We start from the raw sequence: 21,183 nt of genomic DNA on the forward strand, positions 1-21,183 counted from the left end.
AAGTTAACTGTATGCTGCCCACAAGCATGAAGACCTCAGACTGGTTGGAACCAGAAAGTTGATGATGCTGATTCCTGGTGACCTCACCACCAACCAATGAGAAGAATGTCCACGAGCTTATCACACACCCATGACCCCCTCTCCCTCACCCTATCTTTAAAAACCTTTCCCTGAAAGCCTGCAGGGCGTTCTGGCCTTTTAGCACTGGCTGCCCTGGACGCCTTGCTTGGTGCCCTGCAATAAACGCTGCACTTTCCTTCACCACAACTCGGGGTCAGTATATTGGCTTTACTGCACGTGGGGAAGTAGACACAATTTTGCTTTAGTAACAAAATGAGTAATTAAAGCACCTGCAAATGGTGATCAAGACCGAAGAGGGCATGTGCAGGATCCTCTGACAGAGAATGATGGGTGTTTGTGTAGCGGGTAGTTAGTCAGAGATGCTTTATCTGAGGAGGTGGCTTTAAACTGAGACTTCAGGGATCAGAAGGAGCCAGTCTCATGAAGAGCCAGGGGAGGAGCCTTCCAAGCAGCGGGGACGGCTATAGCAAAGGCATTGGAGTGTGGGGGACAGAGGAGAATGTAGGGTTCCAGGGACACAGTGGGAGGTGGGCAAAAGTGGCCCAGGATGAAGCTGGAGAGGTAGGTGTCCTCAGTGCAAGAAGAAGTCATTGAAGAATTTAAACAGAAGAACGACATGGTCTGATTTTTAGTTTGGGAGGATCACTCTGGCTGGAACATTTTAAAAAAAAATGACTCTGGAGAAATTGGACATCCATAGGCAAAGAAGAAAAAAAAAGGAAAAAAGAATCTTTACCTAAACTTCACCTTATAAAAAAATTAACTCAAAAGAACATTATCCACACCCTAGAGATACATACACGTGAGCACCAAAAGACGTGTACATAATTGCTTATAGCAGCATTATCTGTAATAGCAAAAGTGGGAAACCACTCAAATGTCCATCAACAGTAGGAAGGCTAAATAAATGGTGGTATATTTATACAGTGGAATATTATACAGCAATGTCACTGTCTCCACCAATTAACCTCACAGTGTTGAACAAAGAAGCTAGACACAAAAATATAATACTGCAGAATTAATTCCATTTATAGAATGCTCAAAAACAGGCAAAATGAAACCATACTATTTACAAGTGCATTTTTTTTTATTGTTTGTTTTGTTTGAGTTTTTTTGGTGGGGAGATAATTATTTATTTAGTTAGTTTTTTATTGGAGGTACTGGGGATGGAACCCAGGACCTTGTGCATGCTAAGCATGTGCTCTACCACTTGAACTATACCCTGCCCCCACCCCACAAGTGCATGTTTAACTGGCAAAAAAAAAATTTTTTTTAAACCATCAAAGTTACGACCATAAAAATTAGATTTGTTGTCACTTAGGGGGAAGGGGGTGAAAAGTGACTGGGAGGAGAACCAGGAGGGCTCCTGGAATGCTGACATTCTAGCTCTCAACCTGGGTGATGCCACATGAGGGCTTGCTTTGATGAGTCATTGAGCTGAATGCTTTGCTTTGAGTGCTTTCTGTATTTTTGTTATATTTTACAATAAAGGAGCTTTTAAAAAAGTAAAGGAAGGAGAAGAAAGTGTATGATGGAAGGGAGCCTGGGATGTTTGGTAGCCTGAAAGTGGACATCATGAGTGGGCTCTGGCTGTAAACTGGAAATTGCCAATGAGATGTACTTGGTGCAATCTGAAAGGCAGAAGGGAGAGAGGACTCCTTTCCTGCCCTTCACCTATGTCCCCAGGCAAGGAGATTTGGGGGATTTAGGGGTTTCAGTAGCTGTGTTCTAGTACCAGTTACTCACTCTGTGGGTCTGCATTTGGCAGTGATGGTCTCTCAACCCCTGGGTCACGGCCTCAGTGGTTATTCTCAGTATTCCTAGTCTCAGTTTCCTGCCTGGCAATGGGCACAGATATGTAATCCTCATAAAGGGAAGAGGGAGAGTGAATAAAGCAAATAGTAATACAGTCCATCACAGTATCCTAGAATAACTGTGAAATAAAGTTCATCATAGTGGGGGAGTGGGTAGCTCAGTGGTAGAGCGCATGCCTGGCAAGCATGAGGTCCTGAGTTCAATCCCCAGTACATCTATTTAAAATAAATAAATAAATAAACCTTATTACCTCCCCCTCCTCAAAAAAAAAAATAAAATGAGAAAAATCAGTTCATCATGGTAAACAGCAGGAAAACCATGGATTCACATGGAAAATACAAAACAAAATAAAGTTTTTAGAAAAAACATAAAACACAAAAATGTAAAACATGTAACTATAAAACTTTTACAAAAAGGTGTAAACCATAAAATTATCAAAAATTTAGAAAAACAATAGTGATACTCAGAAAATCTTCAGAACAAAAAGCTAGAAGAGTTTGTAGACTTGACTCTAAAAGCATGCTCTATAAAAAGAAAAAATTTATCAGTTGAACATCATCACAATGAAAAACTTTTGTTCTGCAAAAGACCCTGTGAAGAGGGTGAAAAAAAAAAGCTACAATGGGAGAAAATATTTGTGAACCACGTAGCTGCAAAGGATTTGTATGTAGACTATTATACAAAGAACTCCCAAAATTCACCAGTAGAGAAAAGAAACAGTCCATATGGAAACTGGGCAAAAGACATTGTAATAGACTTAATAATGGCTCCCAAAGCCATTGGGTTCTAATCTCTGGAATCTGTAAATATTAGCTCCTTTGGAAATAGAGTCCTTGCAGATGGAATTAAGTTAAAGGATGTTAAGATGGGGAGATTATACCAGATTATCCGGTGGGACCTAAATGCAGTCACAAGTGTCTTTCTAAGAGGAAGCAGAGGAGACTGACACAGACATACAAAGGAGAAGGCAGTGTGAAAATGGAGCAGAGAGAGATTTGAAGATGCTGACCTTAAAGATGTGGCCTTGTGGCCACAAACCTAGGAATGCTGGCAGTCACCAGAAGCTGGAAGAGGTAAAGAAGAGATTATCCTCAGTCCTGTCACTCACGCTCTTCATCCCACAAGAATCTGAATACCTACCTGCTAAAGCCTGCTGCTGCCTCTTAGAAGATGTCTTTGACTATTGTGTTTGCCCTTTCTGCTTTATCTTGCAGAGAAACAGCCTTTGGCCTAATTTTTGTCATCTGCTTCATGGATGCACCTGCGGAAATAGGAAAATGGTAAAACATCGGGCAAATATTACATTTATTATAGTTTAATTACTTTTTGCTTCATACTCTGCTCCTTTACCCCCTAAGGACAGTAAAAGAGTGTGTCGGTTCAGCTCGATGATGATCGTGAGATGGAAACATTTAAGGACAGAAAAGAGAAAACAGGGATGGGAATATCAATGAACTCTAAGAGGTGAGCTGTCATCTGGAGTAGCTTCCTGATGCTGGGAATCTGGGAGAAGGATGCAGCTGCAAGCATGGGAGTGGGAGCTGGGAAGTCCTCCACACAGCTGCCTGTCAGGAAGACTGGACTCCACCAGCCTTTACTCATCCTCAGTGGCTAAAGATTTCCACTTGCAGCTTCAGCTTTTCCTACCTCCCAACAAGAAATGAAAGTTTGCTTGTTCTGGGAATATGGGGCTTGAAAAACAAGAAGGGCTTTGGAAAATGTGCTGGGATTTAAGTGGCCTGTAATTGATGAGTTCCTTCCTCCACTGTGGTCTAGCAAACTGGGAAGATGTAACGGAGAATTCTAACCCTCCCTAAGGGAAGACGCCTACTTAATGCCTAACAAGGATGAGTATTCCGTCCTCTATGATTGTGTAAGACTCCTGGGCCCGTTCTGACATCTGGCCACAGTTTCGGCACCCTGACATTGCTTTTGCACTATGATGGACTTCGCTTTCTAATTCACCCAGAAAACAATTTCTTGATTCTCAACTTCTTAGAGTAAATCAATACAGTGAGTAATAGGAAAGAGGTTTTGGTGGTTTATACTTCAACTACTCAATACCTACCTGGAATGCAGAGAGAGTTTAGAGGGAGTGGAAGTCCTTCTGCTTGCTGCACGCTGTTAGAAATGATCCTGTAACCAAGGCAACAGCGTCTACTGAACAGACTGGATGAAGGGAAACATACCAGATGTTCTCAAGACATAAGAAAACCATAGATTCAGGGCCTTTCTTCCAGAAAGATAGTTAAATGGAGAAGCTGATCAGGCTGTATACACATACCAAGTAATAAAGCCCATGAAGCAGAGCCAGAGAAACAAGCCAAGAGCTTATTAGCACCAGGCTGCCCTTAACCAGAGATCACTTTTCCAGCAATATGATACACCTGTTTTTTCTTTAAGTTTTTTGAAATAATTGCTCCTCAGGCTACATGAAGAGCTAGGCGGATATCAGAAGGGAAAGGCCCCCCCAAAACCTCAACACCTGTAGCCCTTCATGTACCTATGCATAGTGTCAGCACAAATTCAGCAATCCTGAATCAGAGACCAGTCCTGATACAGGTATATAGCTTATTGAAATGGCTGCTATAAAGAACAGGACCAGGGGAGGAAGGGGAAGCTAGATTGGCTGATTGATTGGAATTGTAAGCTTGAACTAAGGGGACTTTGACGAGGCTCTCCCCCTGTGTGTGGTAAGACAGATTGCACTTTTAAGAAGTGCTCACGAAAATTCCAGAAGTGGGTGAACTCGTTCATTCGTTTATTCATTGAACAAATGATACAGAGCCAGGTGCTGGAGGTGAAAAAATAGCAAAATACATTAAAAACCCAACCTACCTTCAGGGAGCATATTAACTTCTCAAGTTAATGGATATAAAATTGTCCATAATATTCCCTTATCGTTTTATGATCTGTAAGACCTGTAATGATGCCCCACTATCATTCCTGACCTTAATAGTTTGTGTTTTCCCCCTTATTTTTTTGATCAGTCTTGCTAAGAGATAATACATTTTATTAATTTTTTTCAAAGAAAAAACTTTGGCTTTGTTCATTTTCTCTGTTGTTTGTCTATCTTATGTTTCATTATCACTCTTAGCTTTTTTATTTCTTTCCTTCTAGTTGCTTTAGATTTAATTTTCTTTTTCTTTAACTTTAATTTTCCCTCTAGCTTCTTAAGGTGGAGATTTAGATAACTGATTTTAAACATTTTATTTTTAATAATGTAAAATTTAAAGTTATACATTTCCTCTAAGCATTGTTTTAGCTGCATCGTGTAGATTTTGACATATTGCATTTTCATTATATTTTAGTTCAAAATATTTTCTAATTTCCTTAGTGATTAATTCTTTAATGCATTTAATGGTTATTTAGAAGTATGACTTTTAATTTACAAATATTTGAAGGGTTTTTTGATCTTAGTATTATTGATTACTAATTTAATTCCATTTAGTCAGAGAACATACTCTCTAAGACTTTTTTTGAAAATTATTTATGCTTATTTTTAATGACCCAACATTTCATCTATATCACAGGAATTTCCATGGGCTTGTATAGAAATGGTATACTCTGCACTTTGGAGTGGATTATGCTATAAATGTCATTACTCCTTAGGAGATATTTGTGGAAGAAAACTACCCTCTCCTGGGCTTGCTTTTGACAGAATGGGACAGTCCAGGACATGCTGGGATTAGTTGTTCCCAGACACTTTTTATTTCTCCTCGCTTCCTGATTTTGACTTGCAAATTCTCTGGCAATTGCTTCATCATTTAGGTTTTGACCTTGTGCTCCCCTGAGTTTCAACACATGTCTGGTTGATCTGGACTTTCTGATTCTGTCACAGTTAGAGTCCCTTCTTGGTTATTAACCTTACTGTTGACTGACTGGTCCTGGAGCCCTGATTACCAGGTGGGATTACTGGTCAACTGTAAGCTGCAACAGAAACGCTTATAGCTGAGCAAGCCCTGAACATGCTGCCTTTAAGCAGGTAGGTCTGCTCAAACAGGAAGGAAGCTTTAGGATAAAACCATCCTCATCTGTCTGTGAAGCATGGAAGATCATCAACCCAGATCTCTTCCGGCTTGGTGGAAGCTAAGCTCTATTCCCCAACCTAAAGTCCAGGGAGGAGACCTTTTTACCAGAATTATTATTTATTTCAAAACATTTTCTATTCTGAGGAAGAGAACAAAAAAGACACGTTATTTGCTTTGGAAGTTATTTTGCTTTGCCTGAGTTATTCCTCATCTTCCAAATAATGTGTGGGATGAGTGGATTACCTGATACCTCTTGCGAAAAGGAAACAAGGAAGAGAAAAACAGCTGCTATAATTCCCTGAAGAAGCAACATGGAATTAAAAATGGAAAAGGAGGCACCAGTGATACATTCCAGTTACCTCCAGCAAACACTACGTAGGGGACGCGTTGACCACAGGATCCACAATGCCAGAAATGAATGCCGACTCCTCTTCTCAAATATGACATATTTTCCACAGAATCTGATGCTGATCTTTGCTGTGACTGCCTGTGGCCAGTTACTGGAAGCCTACAATGCTAGTTCTTTGCTGAGTGTCTTTGGCACAGACTCTGCCTGTGTTTAAACACAGTAAGAAAGTTCCAGAAACTTCATTAGCTGTATAAAGAATTATAGAGATATTAGCTTAAGTTGGATGAAGCCCAGAGCAGCTGTACCAGTCTTCAAGTGCAAGAGAATTTCTCAGAGATATAGTATGCTACCAGAAAAGTATCCTGGGATTTAACCCAAAATTATGTTAATAACGCACATCAGTGCTCCTTATTTTACAAAATAGCTGTATCCCTGAAAACTGCTGTGTGAATCTGATGTCTCGAACCCAATCCTGCTTCCCCATTTCAATATATCATTTCTGAAATGGAGATTAACTCCATCTATGGCTGAATGTCAATGTGCATATGGTTATTTTTCAATTTCTCTACTTCTCCAACTTTCTTTGGCAAGTATTTGAATTTTAAAAATATAAATATACTCTGATAGCTATGTATTTAGAAGACTGTTTATTAACTGTTTTGGTAAAGTGAATATTCACTCAGTCTATTTTGATTTTTACATATTGACAGGAATCAAGTCATGGCTTTATCCAAAAATGTATGAGTTGGGGAGGGGTGCCTTGCCCAAACAAGGGAGCCCATTAAGTTTGCCATTTTTAGCTTGCAAATTTTGATGGTTCCAAAATGCCAATTTTCCAACCAGTTTATAACAAAGTTTCCACAGGGCTACCATTAAAGGAGTAAAAAGGGGAGGGGATGACATTTTAGAAGGCCAAATGCATTCAGTTTCAAAGATTATCCTTCGTAATCCTGAGATTATGACCTTTCTTTATTGATGCTCAAATGCCCTCTCAGATCTGAAATGGTGACGGTTTGTGTAGATGGTTTTTCAAAGATGTCCTTATGTGGCAGATATTAAAAGTAGGCAAACTTACAACAGCCTTCCAATATTTTCTGGTCAGTGAAACTCAGAAGTGTGGAATCCACTGTCTTACTTAGTCTTCTAAAATGTATTTTCTTCAAGGAAGAAATACAAATGATCAATAGGCACATAAAAAAAATGCTCAATATCACTAATTATCAGAGAAATGCAAATCAAAACTACAATGAGGTATCACCTCACACCAGTCAGAATGGCCATCATTTAAAAGTCCACAAATGACAAATGCTGGAGAGGCTGTGGAGAAAAGGCAACCCTCCTACACTGCTGGTGGGAATGCAATTTGGTGCAGCATCTGTGGAAAACAGTATGGAGATTCCTCAAAAGACTAGGAATAGACTTACCATATGACCCAGGAATCCCACTCCTGGGCATATATCCAGAAGGAACCCTACTTCAAAAAGACACCTGCACCCCAGTGTTCATAGCAGCACTATTTACATTAGCCAAGACATGAAAACAGCCTTAATGTCCATCAACAGATGACTGTATAAAGAAGAGGTGGTATATTTTTACAATGGAATACTATTCAGCCATAAAAAGTGACAACATAATGCCATTTGCAGCAACATGGATGTTCCTGGAGAATGTCATTCTAAGTGAAGTAAGCCAGAAAGAGAAAGAAAAATACCATATGAGATCGCTCATATGTGGGATCCAAAAAAAAAAAAAAAAAGAACATAAATACAAAACAGAAACAGACTCATAGACGTAGAATACAAACTTGTGGGGGAGTGGGGTGGGACGGGATAGACTGGGAGTTCAAAATTTGTAGATACTGACAGGCATATGTAGAATAGATAAACAAGATTATACTATATAGCACAGGGAAATATATACAAGATCTTGTGGTAGCTCACAGCAAAAAATAATGTGGCAATGAACATATGTATGTTCATGTATAACTGAAAAATTGTGCTCTACACTGGAATTTGACACAACATTGTAAAATGACTATAACTCAGTAAAAAATGTTTAAAAAAATAAAATAAAATAAAATAGAGGACAAAAAATAAAAATAAAAAAAGTATTTGCCCTAGAAATAAACAATAAAAATAAAAATAAACACAATAAATAAAAATGCATTTGCCTGTAATTAATATATTCTGGCATGAGGTACTAGTGGTGCTTTGGCTATGCATAATCCATGGAAGGAGATAAATGTGCTCTTCCTTTTGAAATTGTGTATCAAAATATGCCACTGTTGAAATAGGTACAGTCAATATATTTTCCATTAATCATTAGGTATTATCACTTTCAAACTAATCTATTCTCAGTTTATTCCAGTACTGGATTAGCCTACATCAGTGTTTCTCAGCAGATTTTGTAGAGCACTAGTTCCCTGTGTAACAGTTTTCCATGCTGTATGACAAATTACCACAGTCTTAGAACAGCTTTAAACAACAGATGTTTAGATTTCCACTTCAAGGATGCCGGCATGATGAACTCTACAGTCCCCAGCAAAATAAGCATAACTAGTGAAAATTATTTTTTAAATTGTAATATTTAAAGTCTCTGGAAATTGTCTTTAGGGTATATAGCAAAGAAAGAAATACTTATTTAAGAGAACCTAGTAAAACTCAGAACAGTGAGTCTGTCACATTTGAACCATGGCTCATTCCCTTCCTCCCTCCTCCCAGCTGCATGAGACAGAAACTCTGCTCCAGGCAGGTGAAGCCAAGAACACGGGGACCCCTCCTCTCCTAGCTCTCACTTAAGGGAATGTTTGCTCTCTTATTTTGTTTTCATTCTTTTTTTTTTTTTTTTTTTTTTTTTTAGTATTTTCTATCTTTTTATTAAAGTTTACTATTTGGTGAGACATTGTTCTCATACTTTCCTTTAGTTCTTTGAACACAGTTGCCTTTAGTTCTTTAAAAATATTTTGTAATAGCTGATTTAACTGCTTTATCCAGTAAACATTCTCTTCAAGAAATACAAAAAGGAGTCTTCCAGGCTGAAATAAAAGAGTACTAGACAGTAACTTGAGTACATATGAAGAAATAAAAGAGCACCAGGAAAGGTAACTACATAGGTAAATATAAAAGCACATCATAAGTATTGCTTTTGTTCCTAAATGTTTTTTTTCTATTTGATTTAAAAGGTAACTGCATAAAGCAATAATTGTAAATCAGTGTTGATTTATGCACACAATGGATACAAATACAATTTGTATAATGACAATAACTACAAAAAGAGAGTGGAGGAAATGGGTCTTTTTGAAGCAAAGTTTTCATACATTATTGCAATTAACTTGGCATTAATTCAAACTACTTGTTATAAATTAAGATGTTAATTATAATCCTTAGGGCAAACACTTAGAAAATAACTTCAAAAAAATAGTAAAAGAAGAGGAAAAGGAATTAATATAGCATACTGGAAAACATTCAGCAAAAAAGAAGGCAGTAATGGAAGAACAGAAAAGCAAAAAAGACATAAGCTATGCAAAAACAAGTAGCAAAATGGTAGACATATACCCTATCTTATCAATAATTACATTAAATGTAAAAGGGTTAAACAACACAGCCAAAGGCAGATATGGATTTCTTTTTTAAGTTTGGGAAATAAAGTCCAAATAAAATTAAACAAATTTCTTTACTTCTCAGACCCTTGAATGAGTTTTGAGATATGCTGGCCTACATCATTCTAATGCATAATACATCCTACCTGGGAGTTAAATTTGGACACAATTCTGGTCAGTTTTGTGTCAGAAGTGGTATATATACAATATTGCACATTTTGTTATCAAATTTTCCTTAGTTTCTTTAACACAATTGTTGGGTTTCTGACTTTTTTCCCTTGCAGCTCCCTCATTGTAACTATTAAAAATGTTTTTTTCCCAAGAGGAACACATTATATCTTTCTCAGTTTTCTACTTCTGAGTTTCTTTCAAGTAGCATAAATAAGAAGGCAAAGAGTCATCACATAGTGTAAAATTCCTTATGATGAGACTAACCCAGAGACAATTCTTAACAGCTTTTCATTTTTCTATTAGAAAAAATGTTTCCAATGCAACTACCAAGGTGCTACTTGCACGTAAAACACTTCTTTACAGCTTGTTACTATCAGCCATCTACACTTTTTGCACTCTCCAATTTAAACCATTCTGTAAAAAATATTTAAGTGACTTTGAGGAAAACAAAGTTAAAATGTTATTTCAAGTCAGTTGCTTGGTTTTAGATCTGAGGTCATTTTATCTTTTCCTTCTATACTATCTCCCAGACAATCTTTTTTTTAAAAAGTTTTTATTGTGTTACAGTCAGTAGTTACAGTCAGTATACAATGCTGTGTCAATTTCTGTCATACAGCACAATTTTTCAGTCATACATGAATATACATATATTCATTTTCATATTCTTTCCCCGTGGCTTTAGTACTGTCTGATATATGGTAAGTGTTAACAGCATCTAATTCTGTATCTCTAGCTAAAGACAACTGTTGGACTGCCTTCCTGACTCCTCTGCCTGCATGTCTCAGAAGCATCTCAAATTCAGACACGCCCCAAACTGAACCAGTGTGTTCCTCCCCTACCTCCACTCCCTGCCACACCCAAAGAATCTCTCCTGTGCTGATGTTTTTCTGTTGACGCTTCCAGAAACCTCTCCTCCACCTTCCACCTCCAACCAATCAACTCCTATCAGTGCTGACCCTTGAACAACATGGTCTGAACTGCATGGGTCCACTTATACACGCAATCTTTTTCAATAAATACATGGTCCAGTACGACACGATCCAAGGTTGGTTGAATGCAGAAGTGGAACTTCAGATCCAGAGGGCCCACTGTCAAGTTCACCTAATTTTCGACTTTGAGGGGGGTTGGCACCCCTAACTTCTGAGCTGTTCAAGGGTCAGCTGTATGCTATGTAAATATACATAGCATTTACATCGTATTGGGTGTTATAAGTTATAGTGTCACAGAGACAATTTAAAGCATATGGGAGGATGTGCACAGGTTATATGCAAATATTATGCCATTTAATATAAGGGACTTGAGCATCCTCAGATTTTGGCATCCATGGGAGATCCTGAACCAATCCCCCATGGATACTGAGGGCGGACTGTATACAGTTCCTGAGAAGAATAGACAGTTCTGTGTGTGGCCTTAGGGTATAAGAGAGCTCTTACTAGCATTTTTCTGTAGAATGTGTGAAACCTGTACAGGTTTTGAGGTCATAAAAAACTGGAGCTGGAGGCGAACTGAGAGATCATCTAACACAGCCCCTCCACCTTACAAAGTAGGCACCTGGGTCCCAGAGAGGCTAAGTAGCTTGCCCAAGGACACACATCTAGCAAAAGTGGCAGATTCAGGAAAAAAGTCCTTATCTTCTGCTTCCCAATCAGGAAATTTTCCACTACTCCATGCCAGATCATACACACAAGTGTCAATTTCTGCATTTCTAATTTCATACAGCTCCGACCATGACTTTAAATGGTAATGTTAATGAATTCCATGAATCAGCACTTTTTTTCATATTCTGCCAATTAATTGCGGTCTGGGTGTAATCTGCTCCAAGGCCCTGGATGATAAAGTGCGGAATCAACTGTTTTTTCCAGGTAATTCATTCCAAAGCTGGGACCAATTACACCTAATGTAGTTCAGAGTTAGCTGAATTTGTCTCTAAATGTTCTTGAATTTAAAATCAGTGGTCCCATTTGTTTCCCCCATAGCATGGCTCACAGAGAGCAATTTTGGCTTTGGGGAGGAGGGGTCCACAGAACCTGGGGAAGTGGATGCTCTGGGGAATGTAAGGTCTGGCTTGAGGCAACCTTGCTGTCACCTGGGGGGTGATGTGCTGGAGCGTCTGTTTAGGGAGGTGGCCTTTCCCTGTTATTGCAGCCAGAGATGAACCTATGTGTTTTCAGACCTGGACTCCCCTTCAGCAATCTGGACTAGGCTCTTACCATCTGGAAAATATCTATCTCATTTGGAAACCAGAAGCATCTACCTCATCTAGAACTAGTTACTTCCCCGGCCAGGAGCATGAGAAGGTCAAAGAGAATCAGGGGGAAAAAAAAAGTCATCCAATTGTACAAAACAGCCATTTTTACACCCGAGGCATTTGGTGATGGGACTAATCTTTGGCAGCCTCTGCCCAACATCCTGATCTCTTGATTTCATCAGAGGAGGCAAAGACTAGACCTTGGGCCAGTAATATCATCATTAAACATTAGCGCTGGAAAGCCTTTCTGAGCTCACGCAGGTCATTATTACAGACAAGGAAGCCAGGTTCAGAGAAATGAAACAATCTCACATCGTCTGCATGTGTGGTGGTGCCTGCCTTCTCCCTCTGCTTTCATGCTTCCTCAGCTATAAAATAAGGAGGTTGAACAGAATAACTTCTAATACCCTTTCCACCTCTGACATTCAGGGCCCTGGGGTTGCCTAGAGCCCTGCCTCTCAGCACGTGGAGTGGCCAGGCAGCCTCGGGCATTACCTGGAAGACAGACCTGCGGGATCCTGGGTCCCATCCAGACCCACTGAATGAGAATTTGCATTTGAACAAAATCCCCAGGTGATTCATATGCACGTTAGAGTCTTTAGAAATCTGCTTTAGACAATGAATCAAAATTGATATCTTATCATTAAAATCCATACTATCTTCAAAAAAAAAAAAAGAAGAAAAGAAAGAAATCTGCTTGATAATGGCCCTCAACAGTTTGTGTTCTTTCCCTAAGGCTTTCTATTGTCATTCTCTCATTAGCCTGCAGATGTCACCAGAGAGCCAATAGTGGTCTTAAAGGATTGGTGGGAAGTATGCAAAGCTTTTTTTTTTAATTTTTAACTTTTATTTTTATTTTTGGTAGGGGGAGGTAATAGCATTTGTTTGTTGTTTGTTTGTTTGTTTTTAATGGAGGTACTGGGAATTGAACCCTGGACCTCGTGCATGCGAGGTATGTGCTCTACCACTGAGCTACATCCTCCCTTCCTTAGAGTGTAGTGTTTAAGATTTCTCAGATTCCAGTCCCAACTTCTCCATTACTGTGTAATTCTCTCAGTGCCTGAGTCTCCCCCACAGAACTGAGATGATTAGAACACAATCAGCGGTTATAAGATTCAGGGGGTTCATTCTGGTAAAGCCCGCAGAGCCTGCCCCGCAGTAAATGCTCAAGGGACATTTACTGTTTCCGACATACGATATGTCTGCTTATCTGCTGCTATTTTGAATGAACGGGCACACGTACTTTGTGTTTAATCACCACCATTTCCTGTGTCGATTATTTGCATAACCAGAGCCACCTATGCTGTTGTTAAGTTGCTAGCAATGAAATTTTTTTAAACAATTGAGCTATTTGTGTTTTGTAGCAGTAGCTTGGCAAGCAGCCAAGGTGTCCCTGTCACCTGGGCATTTCCTGTCATTAGATATTATTGCTCTTGTGTTGTTAATGTCATACTGAAAGCCTGTGAAAAGGATACAGAGCTAGAATGTAAGCATCACCAAGGCAGGGACCAAATCAGTCTGGTCCTATGCCTCCTGTGCCCAGTACGGGCCTTGCACAAACTGGCAGAGACTGGATAAATTCATACTAAGTGAATATGCGAATGAATGAAGAGCATGATCCCGTGGGAGGGGCACGGGTTTCTACCCGGAGAGAAAGGTGGTTCGTTGTGCCTGTTCAAGTCACCTTCATCCGTCAGCTGCAGAAAGATGAGGTCTTCCCTCAGTCCCAGTGACTGGAGTCCCCAAGGGCGACAAAGCCAGCACGCTCTTTTTCTACTCATTGAGGACAAGATGGGAAGTAAGAAAGCACCCACGGTGTGGACACAGGCAGGGGCTGAAAGGGAAGCGGGCCAGGCAAGGAGCCAGGAAATTGCTACCAGCTCTCGGGGACCACAACTCGAGTACTTACTGAGAGATCTAAGACTTCCATTTGGAGGATTGTCTGTTTTAAAACTGTTTGTCTTTTTCTGAAATTACTTCCTTGTTTCTCATCTTTAGCTTAACTCAGCCAAGTATTAAGGAGAACCAAGCAAGAGCCTCGGGGAGCTGGTCTTTGGAAGGAGTGTGAGCGGGGGCCGTGAGCGACTGTGCAGGGGACGGCCCCCGCGCCCCCAGCGAAGTGTCTCTCCGCAGAGCTGGTCCCTGCCAGCTCCTCGCTGTGCGGGGCGGTCCCCACGATGGCTCTTCCCTACTACGACTCTCTCCCACCAGGACACACCCACAGGGAGGACTTCCGCTTTGGGCCACGAGAGAGTACTCACCAGAACGAGAAAATTGCCCCAAATACTCGACAAGGTGTTTTCAGACTTTGGAGCCTGCCCCGGCCAAGCTCAGCCGGGATGGTGCTGAGGTGAGGAGACAGAGGCTGGGAGTGGGAAGGCCAAGTGGGCTGGAATCTGCAGGGCACAGGATCCGAGGGTAGGGAGCTCCTCAGAGAAAGTTCCAGAAAGCTAGGGTGGGAGGATTCTCCGGGGAACTGAAAGTCCTCCTGGAAAGCTCCTTGGTCCACTCTGAGCTGGGGTTGAGCTGGTGGAGAGGATTAAATAACAAAGCTCCAGTCGGGCAGAACCCATCTCAGCTCCCAAAAGTAAAGGGTGGGGTGGGGGCAGGGCACGGCTCGATGGTAAAGCGCGTGCTTAGCCTCTGCAGGGTACTGGGTTCAATCTCCAGTCCCTCCACTAAAAAAAGTAAAAATGTATAAATGTTACTGAAAGCCAAGAGTGTGAAGGAAGGAAGAGAAGGGTGTTCTACAGACGGTGGGAGAGTTGTCCTAAGAAGAGGAAGATAGGCAATTCACACAATTGATATTTTATAGGAATGTTAGAATAATTATAAAAAATGGTGCTGAAGAAACCAAGGGGCGCCAGTGGGGGGGAACGGTGTCGTCCCTCCCCGTGATTCAAGTCCGCCAGAGTGGCTGGCTTACACCGCACACGGAGGCCCCGAAGGTCCGTTCTCAGGCATTTCAGATGTGGGAAAAGCAGTACTTTGTAGACATTAGAGAGGAGAAGGTCCAGGGCCCTTCTCCATGGGCCTGGATACAGATTGGGAACCACAGGGATTGGGGGTGGGGATCACCAGGCTTTCCTTGCTGCTTGCCCAAGAAGTCCACTTTTCCCTGTTGACTTCCTCTGGCCAATTATTACGGTGCATGGCAAGCCTGGGGCCACGAGGTTTTCCCAGAGGTGCAGCTACGAGCATGTGGCCAGGACTACGTGGTGGCCTGGGCCGTCCCCACCCACTGCCCGGGTCCTGGGAGTTCCTGCCGCTCATTAGGTGGTGAGACCCAGCGACTTCACACACCTTGTACCCAACTCTGCACGACCTTCTTACATGTGAATGGAACTCCGGAGGAGAGCACGTCACATTCCCAAGGAAGAATTCTGGAGATGTGAAGACATACATGTTCCTTCCTTTAATGAATACAGAAGCAATTCTCCTACAAGCTGGGCCTTGATTATTTTTCTGTTGCTTGGGACCTTTTCCTCAGGTTACCTAATAAGGCTAAAGACATCATGTGCCTCCATGTTCTTGGTCCAGACGGTGTTCACGGTACCCCACTGGTATTAAGGCAGCTTCTCATAAGCTACCCATTCTACCCGTCCCCACTGAAAAGTGATCAGCCCATCCAGTTCTCACCAGCCCTCCCCACGCTCACTGGGTTTCCATGAAAAAGAATGTGAGACAAAGCCTGTTAGTGACAAGTTTGTTTTGTTTTTGTTTTTGTTTTTTTGCTTTATTGAAAATCTTTCTTACAAAAGGTCTAATGTATTTTAGGCCTGGCCTAATATCCTTTAGTCCCTGAAATACAGGTCCATGGCGATTTCCATGTCCTCTTAAGTAGGTATGTAAACCAGTAGACTTTTAAGGTTCACTTATCACCACTGTGTTTATTTGCTGGAAAACAAGACTTGTGTTTTCTCAAATGGAGAGACCAAGTAGAAAAGTTACGTGGGTCTTCGTTGATGGGAGGAACTAGATTCTTGGCCAGAATAGATGGGAATTCATGTCGCTCCATGTGACATCTTTTCACCTTTAGCATTTTCTTCGTTTAATGCAAACTTGGCAAATGTGCTGCGCTATAAAGTAAAGTGTGCTATGTTTATATATGCATACATACATGGGCCCTGGAAAAGATGCATGAGTACATGCGTGTTATGTAAACATAGCCATCGGTCAGAAGGAGAGTCTCCGGTCATTAGCACACTAACGAAGAACAAGCATATTGTAAGCAAAGAACAACCGGTAACATGTATCGGCGCAGGTGTTACACCCAGAGGGCCCCACGCAAGCTGATGCTCACCAGATAGGACCGGTGATTGCGTATCTGAGGCCTGACTGTGAGTTTGTGTCTCCCCCAAGGGATGTGGGTCTGCGCTTACTCGCTACCATGTCGCTCCCCAGTCCTAGAATACATGTATGGCCCAGTTTGACCTCCTTCTCACGTCAAAAGCAGGGTATGAGCTCCCCATCACTAGGAAGGGGGTGCAGATTGAAGATGTGCAGAGGCCCAGAGCCCCTTCTTCCCCCAGACGTTATAAGGAACCCTCATTTCCTTCCACTCGTACGGGACCCAGAAGGACACGTGTTCTCCTGATCACAGGCTCGCACCCAAAGAGGCCCAGGAGGTTCAGTCAGTACCATTACCTCCAGACAGCTCTGAGACAGGCCACGTGCTTTAACCCTGGCTGCCGGATGACTGAGGGCTGGTCTCAGTTTAACCAAGACAGCCCCCATGTCACCCTCCACGTCAGCTCTCCTCCTCTGCGGATGGCCTCCTTGGAAGCCAGTCACGTCCGACCTTGCACTCACACACCGTAGGGTTTGGAGTATGTAACCGTCTAGTCACCCATGTCCTACACCCAGGCTCCTGGCTCAAACCTAGCAGACACACGGAAGTTCAGGTGGAAACAAGGGTCTGAGTCACTCTCACTCTGACTGGCAGGCCAGGTGAATGGGTCAGTTGAGTGCTACCTGGAGGTGAAGTCGTACCCAGGCTAACACTTGGGTGACTTGTAGGAATGCTGCGGCGTGATCAGTGAATTTAGCACCCAAGATACTATGTCGCACACATGGTTGTCATTCAGCAATGGTTCATTTCACTCCCCGTCTCCAGGAAGACTGGTTCCTGCAGGAGACCCGCATTTCCCTCTCCCTCCTACAGCTGGCCTCTCCTCCATGTCCCTTCCCCAAGCTAACAAACGCTGTGCAGAGGCAGAATAAAGAGGGAAATGTGAATCATTCAGCATTGTCTCTTGCTGGGAAAGAAGAGGTCAAAACTCTCAGCCTGAGGTTGGGGAATGATCTGAAGAGTCAAGGATCTGTGATGCCTCCCTCCCATCTTCACGGCTGCATTTGCCTCCAACCCACTCTCAGCGTTCGTCTAACTTATGGACCACAGGGAACACAGACACTGAGGCTTGATGCACGGTGTTTAGAAGACTAGGCAAAATGGCAATCCGGTTGACCAGGAACCCCTGGAGCAGGAAGGAGACGGGCAGTAGATTCCAGAGTTGTACTTTGGAGCAGATGCCTAAGAGGAGAAGGATGCAGGCTACCACGGTCCTGGGATGGGAACGGGGGGAAGGGGGTGCTGGACGGGGAGGGCAGAGGCAGGGTCCGGGTAGCCCTGAGCGATGCCCCCACGCCAGGAACGCAGGAAGGAGGCTCGGCAGCAGGGCCCGGACCTCGGGCTGTGCCCAGTTTCAGTGTCTCTTGCACGTCACTCCGGCATCCTCAGCATGTCCGCAGTTCGTCACCCCCCACTTGGAGAAGCTGCAGCGGAAGATGGTTTCCTCTGTGCCCTTGCAGGCGACATCATCCATCCAAATCCTCCCTGTGCCTGTGGAGACAAGTCAACACGCTCTCTTAGCTGATGTGCAGGAGAGCAGGACAGAACAGGGGCGTTGCTGTGTCTGTCCATGACCTGGCTGTGCTGAGCTCTGCTGTCAGTTCTCAAATCTAGTGGCTCCCATCTGCCTTCTCCAATCCACCAAGACCAAACATTTCTTTCTTTTCCAGGATCAGTTTCTTGAAGGCAGACTAAGGATAATTAATCGTGGAGATGGTGGAATTTACTGAGTAACAGGCATCTTACACATACGATTTTCCTCCATTCTCACCATGGTGCTGTGAGATAGGTATTAATAAACCCTTTTTATAGATAGGAAAACTGAGGTTCAGAAAGCAATTGGTGCAAGGCTGCTCAGCTTGTAAGTGGCAGAGTCTGAACTCACTCTTTATACGAGACACATCACAGCTTTTGAGATAGGATATCTTGCAGTGTGTGTTGATGCCTATTCGAGCAGGGCCTAACCAGAGGGCAAGTGCCAGATAGACCCTGGGGTGGACGGATCCAGAGCCCCATAACCAGTATGTCAGTGCTAACATGACCTCCACTCTTCTGAAATTTAGAGCAGATGGTCCCATTCTATGAGCCTAAAACTGGTTACTGGAATGACACGGGACCCCAGTTTATTATAATCAGACATACATTTAATGACCGGCAGAAGTATCCCTAATTGTAAGTAATTAAGTCAGTCCCCAAAACACAGGGTCCCTAAGACAATCTAGCTGAGTTTTGTCTGCCTGTTTATCCTGCCCTGTTCACTCAGCTCCTAAGGGGATCAGCCTGTTGGTCTGAAGGTATCTGTGCAGGGATGTCTTTGGTTGGCTTTCCCAGGATTGTTCCTAAGCCTCAAGAGACATAAACTTGGCATTGAGATCCCTCAGTGAACGTCAAGGGAAAGGACAGCTGGGTGAAGCTGCAGGGGAATGGAGAGGGCTTGTTTGGGGTTGGGGGCGGTCAGTGGAGAAGGGAGTGGGCTACACTAGAAGTCACCTAGAGCCCCCGCTGATGAACCAGCAGGGCCATCACCTTGGTTCTGGTGGGCTCCCTGGGCTGACGGCCAAGCCAGATCACCGACAGTGGGAGCTTCGGGGCTCCCCTGGAAGCAGCGGCTCAGAGCTTCACTACTCAGTGTGGTCCTGGACCAGCAGCAGCAGCAACTACCCACAGCTGGTTAGAAAGCCGGAACCTCGGGTCCCACTCAGGATCCACTGAACCAGAACGTATATTTGAACCAAGTGACTATGCACTGAGGTTTGAGAAGCAGCAGTGCAGTGGAAGAAGGAGGGCTTTGCAATAAGCAGGACAAATCTTGGAGCCCCATGGAGCAGGACCATTTCCATTTTAAAACTGGGAAGGGATTCCTGGGATATGAGACTTTCTGTGCAAAAACTGGGTTGGTTCTGGGTAAACCAGGATGGTTGGACACTCCAGCATCCTGACTTGTCATGTCTATGAGCTGGCCCCCCAAATCATGGGGTTAAAGGTCATATAAACTGGGTTCCAACATTACTGTGTCAAACTGAGCAAGTTAAATGAGTTAATAGTTCCCGTATTTTAAAGAGTTTTGAAATGCTTCAAAACAGTATCTGAGAGATTAGCACTGTACCCTGACCCCAGCCCCGTCTCCTCCCTGTCCAATCTCTCAGTAGCCAGATAATCTCTTTTTAGAGGAATTGTCAAGACTGAGTACTAAAACCTGAAAACCGTCACTCGCCCTTGGACTGCATGGGAAATCCCTTTACAAAGAACATCCAGGGAACATCTAAACCATTTTGGTCCCCACTAAATCTCCTGCATGAACGAAGTGGTTTAGACATATTTTGTTATGCTGAGGTTTTCAGCGTCTGTTGTCATGGGATTGCCAAGCAGTGGATTTGGGGACAGAGCTGGGAGGAGAGGCCTCCTTCCGCTGTCTTCTTGGATGTTTTTCTTCACCAGAGCCTCTTCCCTGGCCGGATACAGTGTGTCTCTTACACAATAAGCCCTTTGAGGCTGAGCGAAATTCTCAGATTAAATGTCTCCTGGAAAACACATCAGTTTACAAATTACCCAGGAAAAGGCTATAAGCCCAAGAGCTCTGTGGGATTAGTCACACCCAAAACAAATAAAGAAGCAAAGGAGGAGACTGACAAAAACGGAACCAGCCCAGGGTTACCGGCCCAAATGCGTATCTAGGATCACGAAGACTCCAAAGCAAGCCTAGCTGGTGTTTGGCCAGCGGGCCCTGGTAACGTTCGGTCACGGAGGAGCTAATAAGATGACAACGGGGTCGTGAAAGCAGTGACACTGAGTATCTGTTGTCACTGGGGTACCGCTGAGGGACCAATCAACCCGCAGACCATCTCTGTTCCTCGCCACATCAGAGAAGCTAGAACTCCTATGACTTTTATCATCACTTTAGCTTTAGCGCTGACATCTGATACTCAAAGTGTGGCCGGAGGACCAGGAGGTCAGTAGCACCTGGGAGCTCATTAGCAATGCAGAGTCTTGGGCCCACCCAGACCTGATTAGGGTCTTCATTTTAACAAGATCGCCCGCATGCACTCAGGTCTGAAGAGCCCGCTCTAGAGGAGGTCCGCGGCTCCATCCAGGTTCCGTCTGTGAGCACCGAAACAGCCCTACCGGGTAAGCGGGGAGGAGCGGGAGGTACTCTGCTCCCCACGTGACAGTCAGAAAAATGATGAAACAGGGTGGCATTTGATGAAGAAACAGGATGATATTTTATCCTGAGGAGGCAAAAATTAGGACGAGAGCCCAGGTCTTCTGACACTTGGAGCACTAGGGGATGGTGGGAGGTGATAGCGTTGCGATGAGTAGGTGCAGATTTTATTTCCTCCTTATCATTCAGTCATTCAACAAATATTTGAGGGCCTATTCCATGCTCAGCACTATTCTGGGTGTCTGCCCTACATCAGTGAATGAAAAATGATTTAAAAAAAAATTGTTGGTGGGAATATAAATTGGTGCAGCCATTGTGGAAAACAGTGTGGATATTTCTCAAAAAACTGAAAATTGAACGACCATATGACCCAGTGATTC

At 43.1% G+C, this 21,183-nt stretch overlaps 1 protein-coding gene across 1 annotated transcript in view; it reads right to left on the reverse strand.

Annotated features, from left to right (window-relative positions):
• Positions 1–16,006: 16,006 nt before the first annotated feature.
• SCARA5 (scavenger receptor class A member 5) overlaps positions 16,007–21,183 on the reverse strand; it is a 96,128-nt gene continuing 90,951 nt past the window's right edge. Inside the window, exon 9 of the mRNA XM_010995450.3 lies at positions 16,007–18,135. Within this exon, the coding sequence (XP_010993752.3) occupies positions 17,999–18,135 (137 nt within the window). The 3' untranslated portion in view covers positions 16,007–17,998. The remainder of the gene's footprint in view (positions 18,136–21,183) is intronic.

This window comes from Camelus dromedarius, chromosome 36 (genome assembly GCF_036321535.1).
Source record: "Camelus dromedarius isolate mCamDro1 chromosome 36, mCamDro1.pat, whole genome shotgun sequence".
Classification (NCBI taxonomy): domain Eukaryota; kingdom Metazoa; phylum Chordata; class Mammalia; order Artiodactyla; family Camelidae; genus Camelus; species Camelus dromedarius.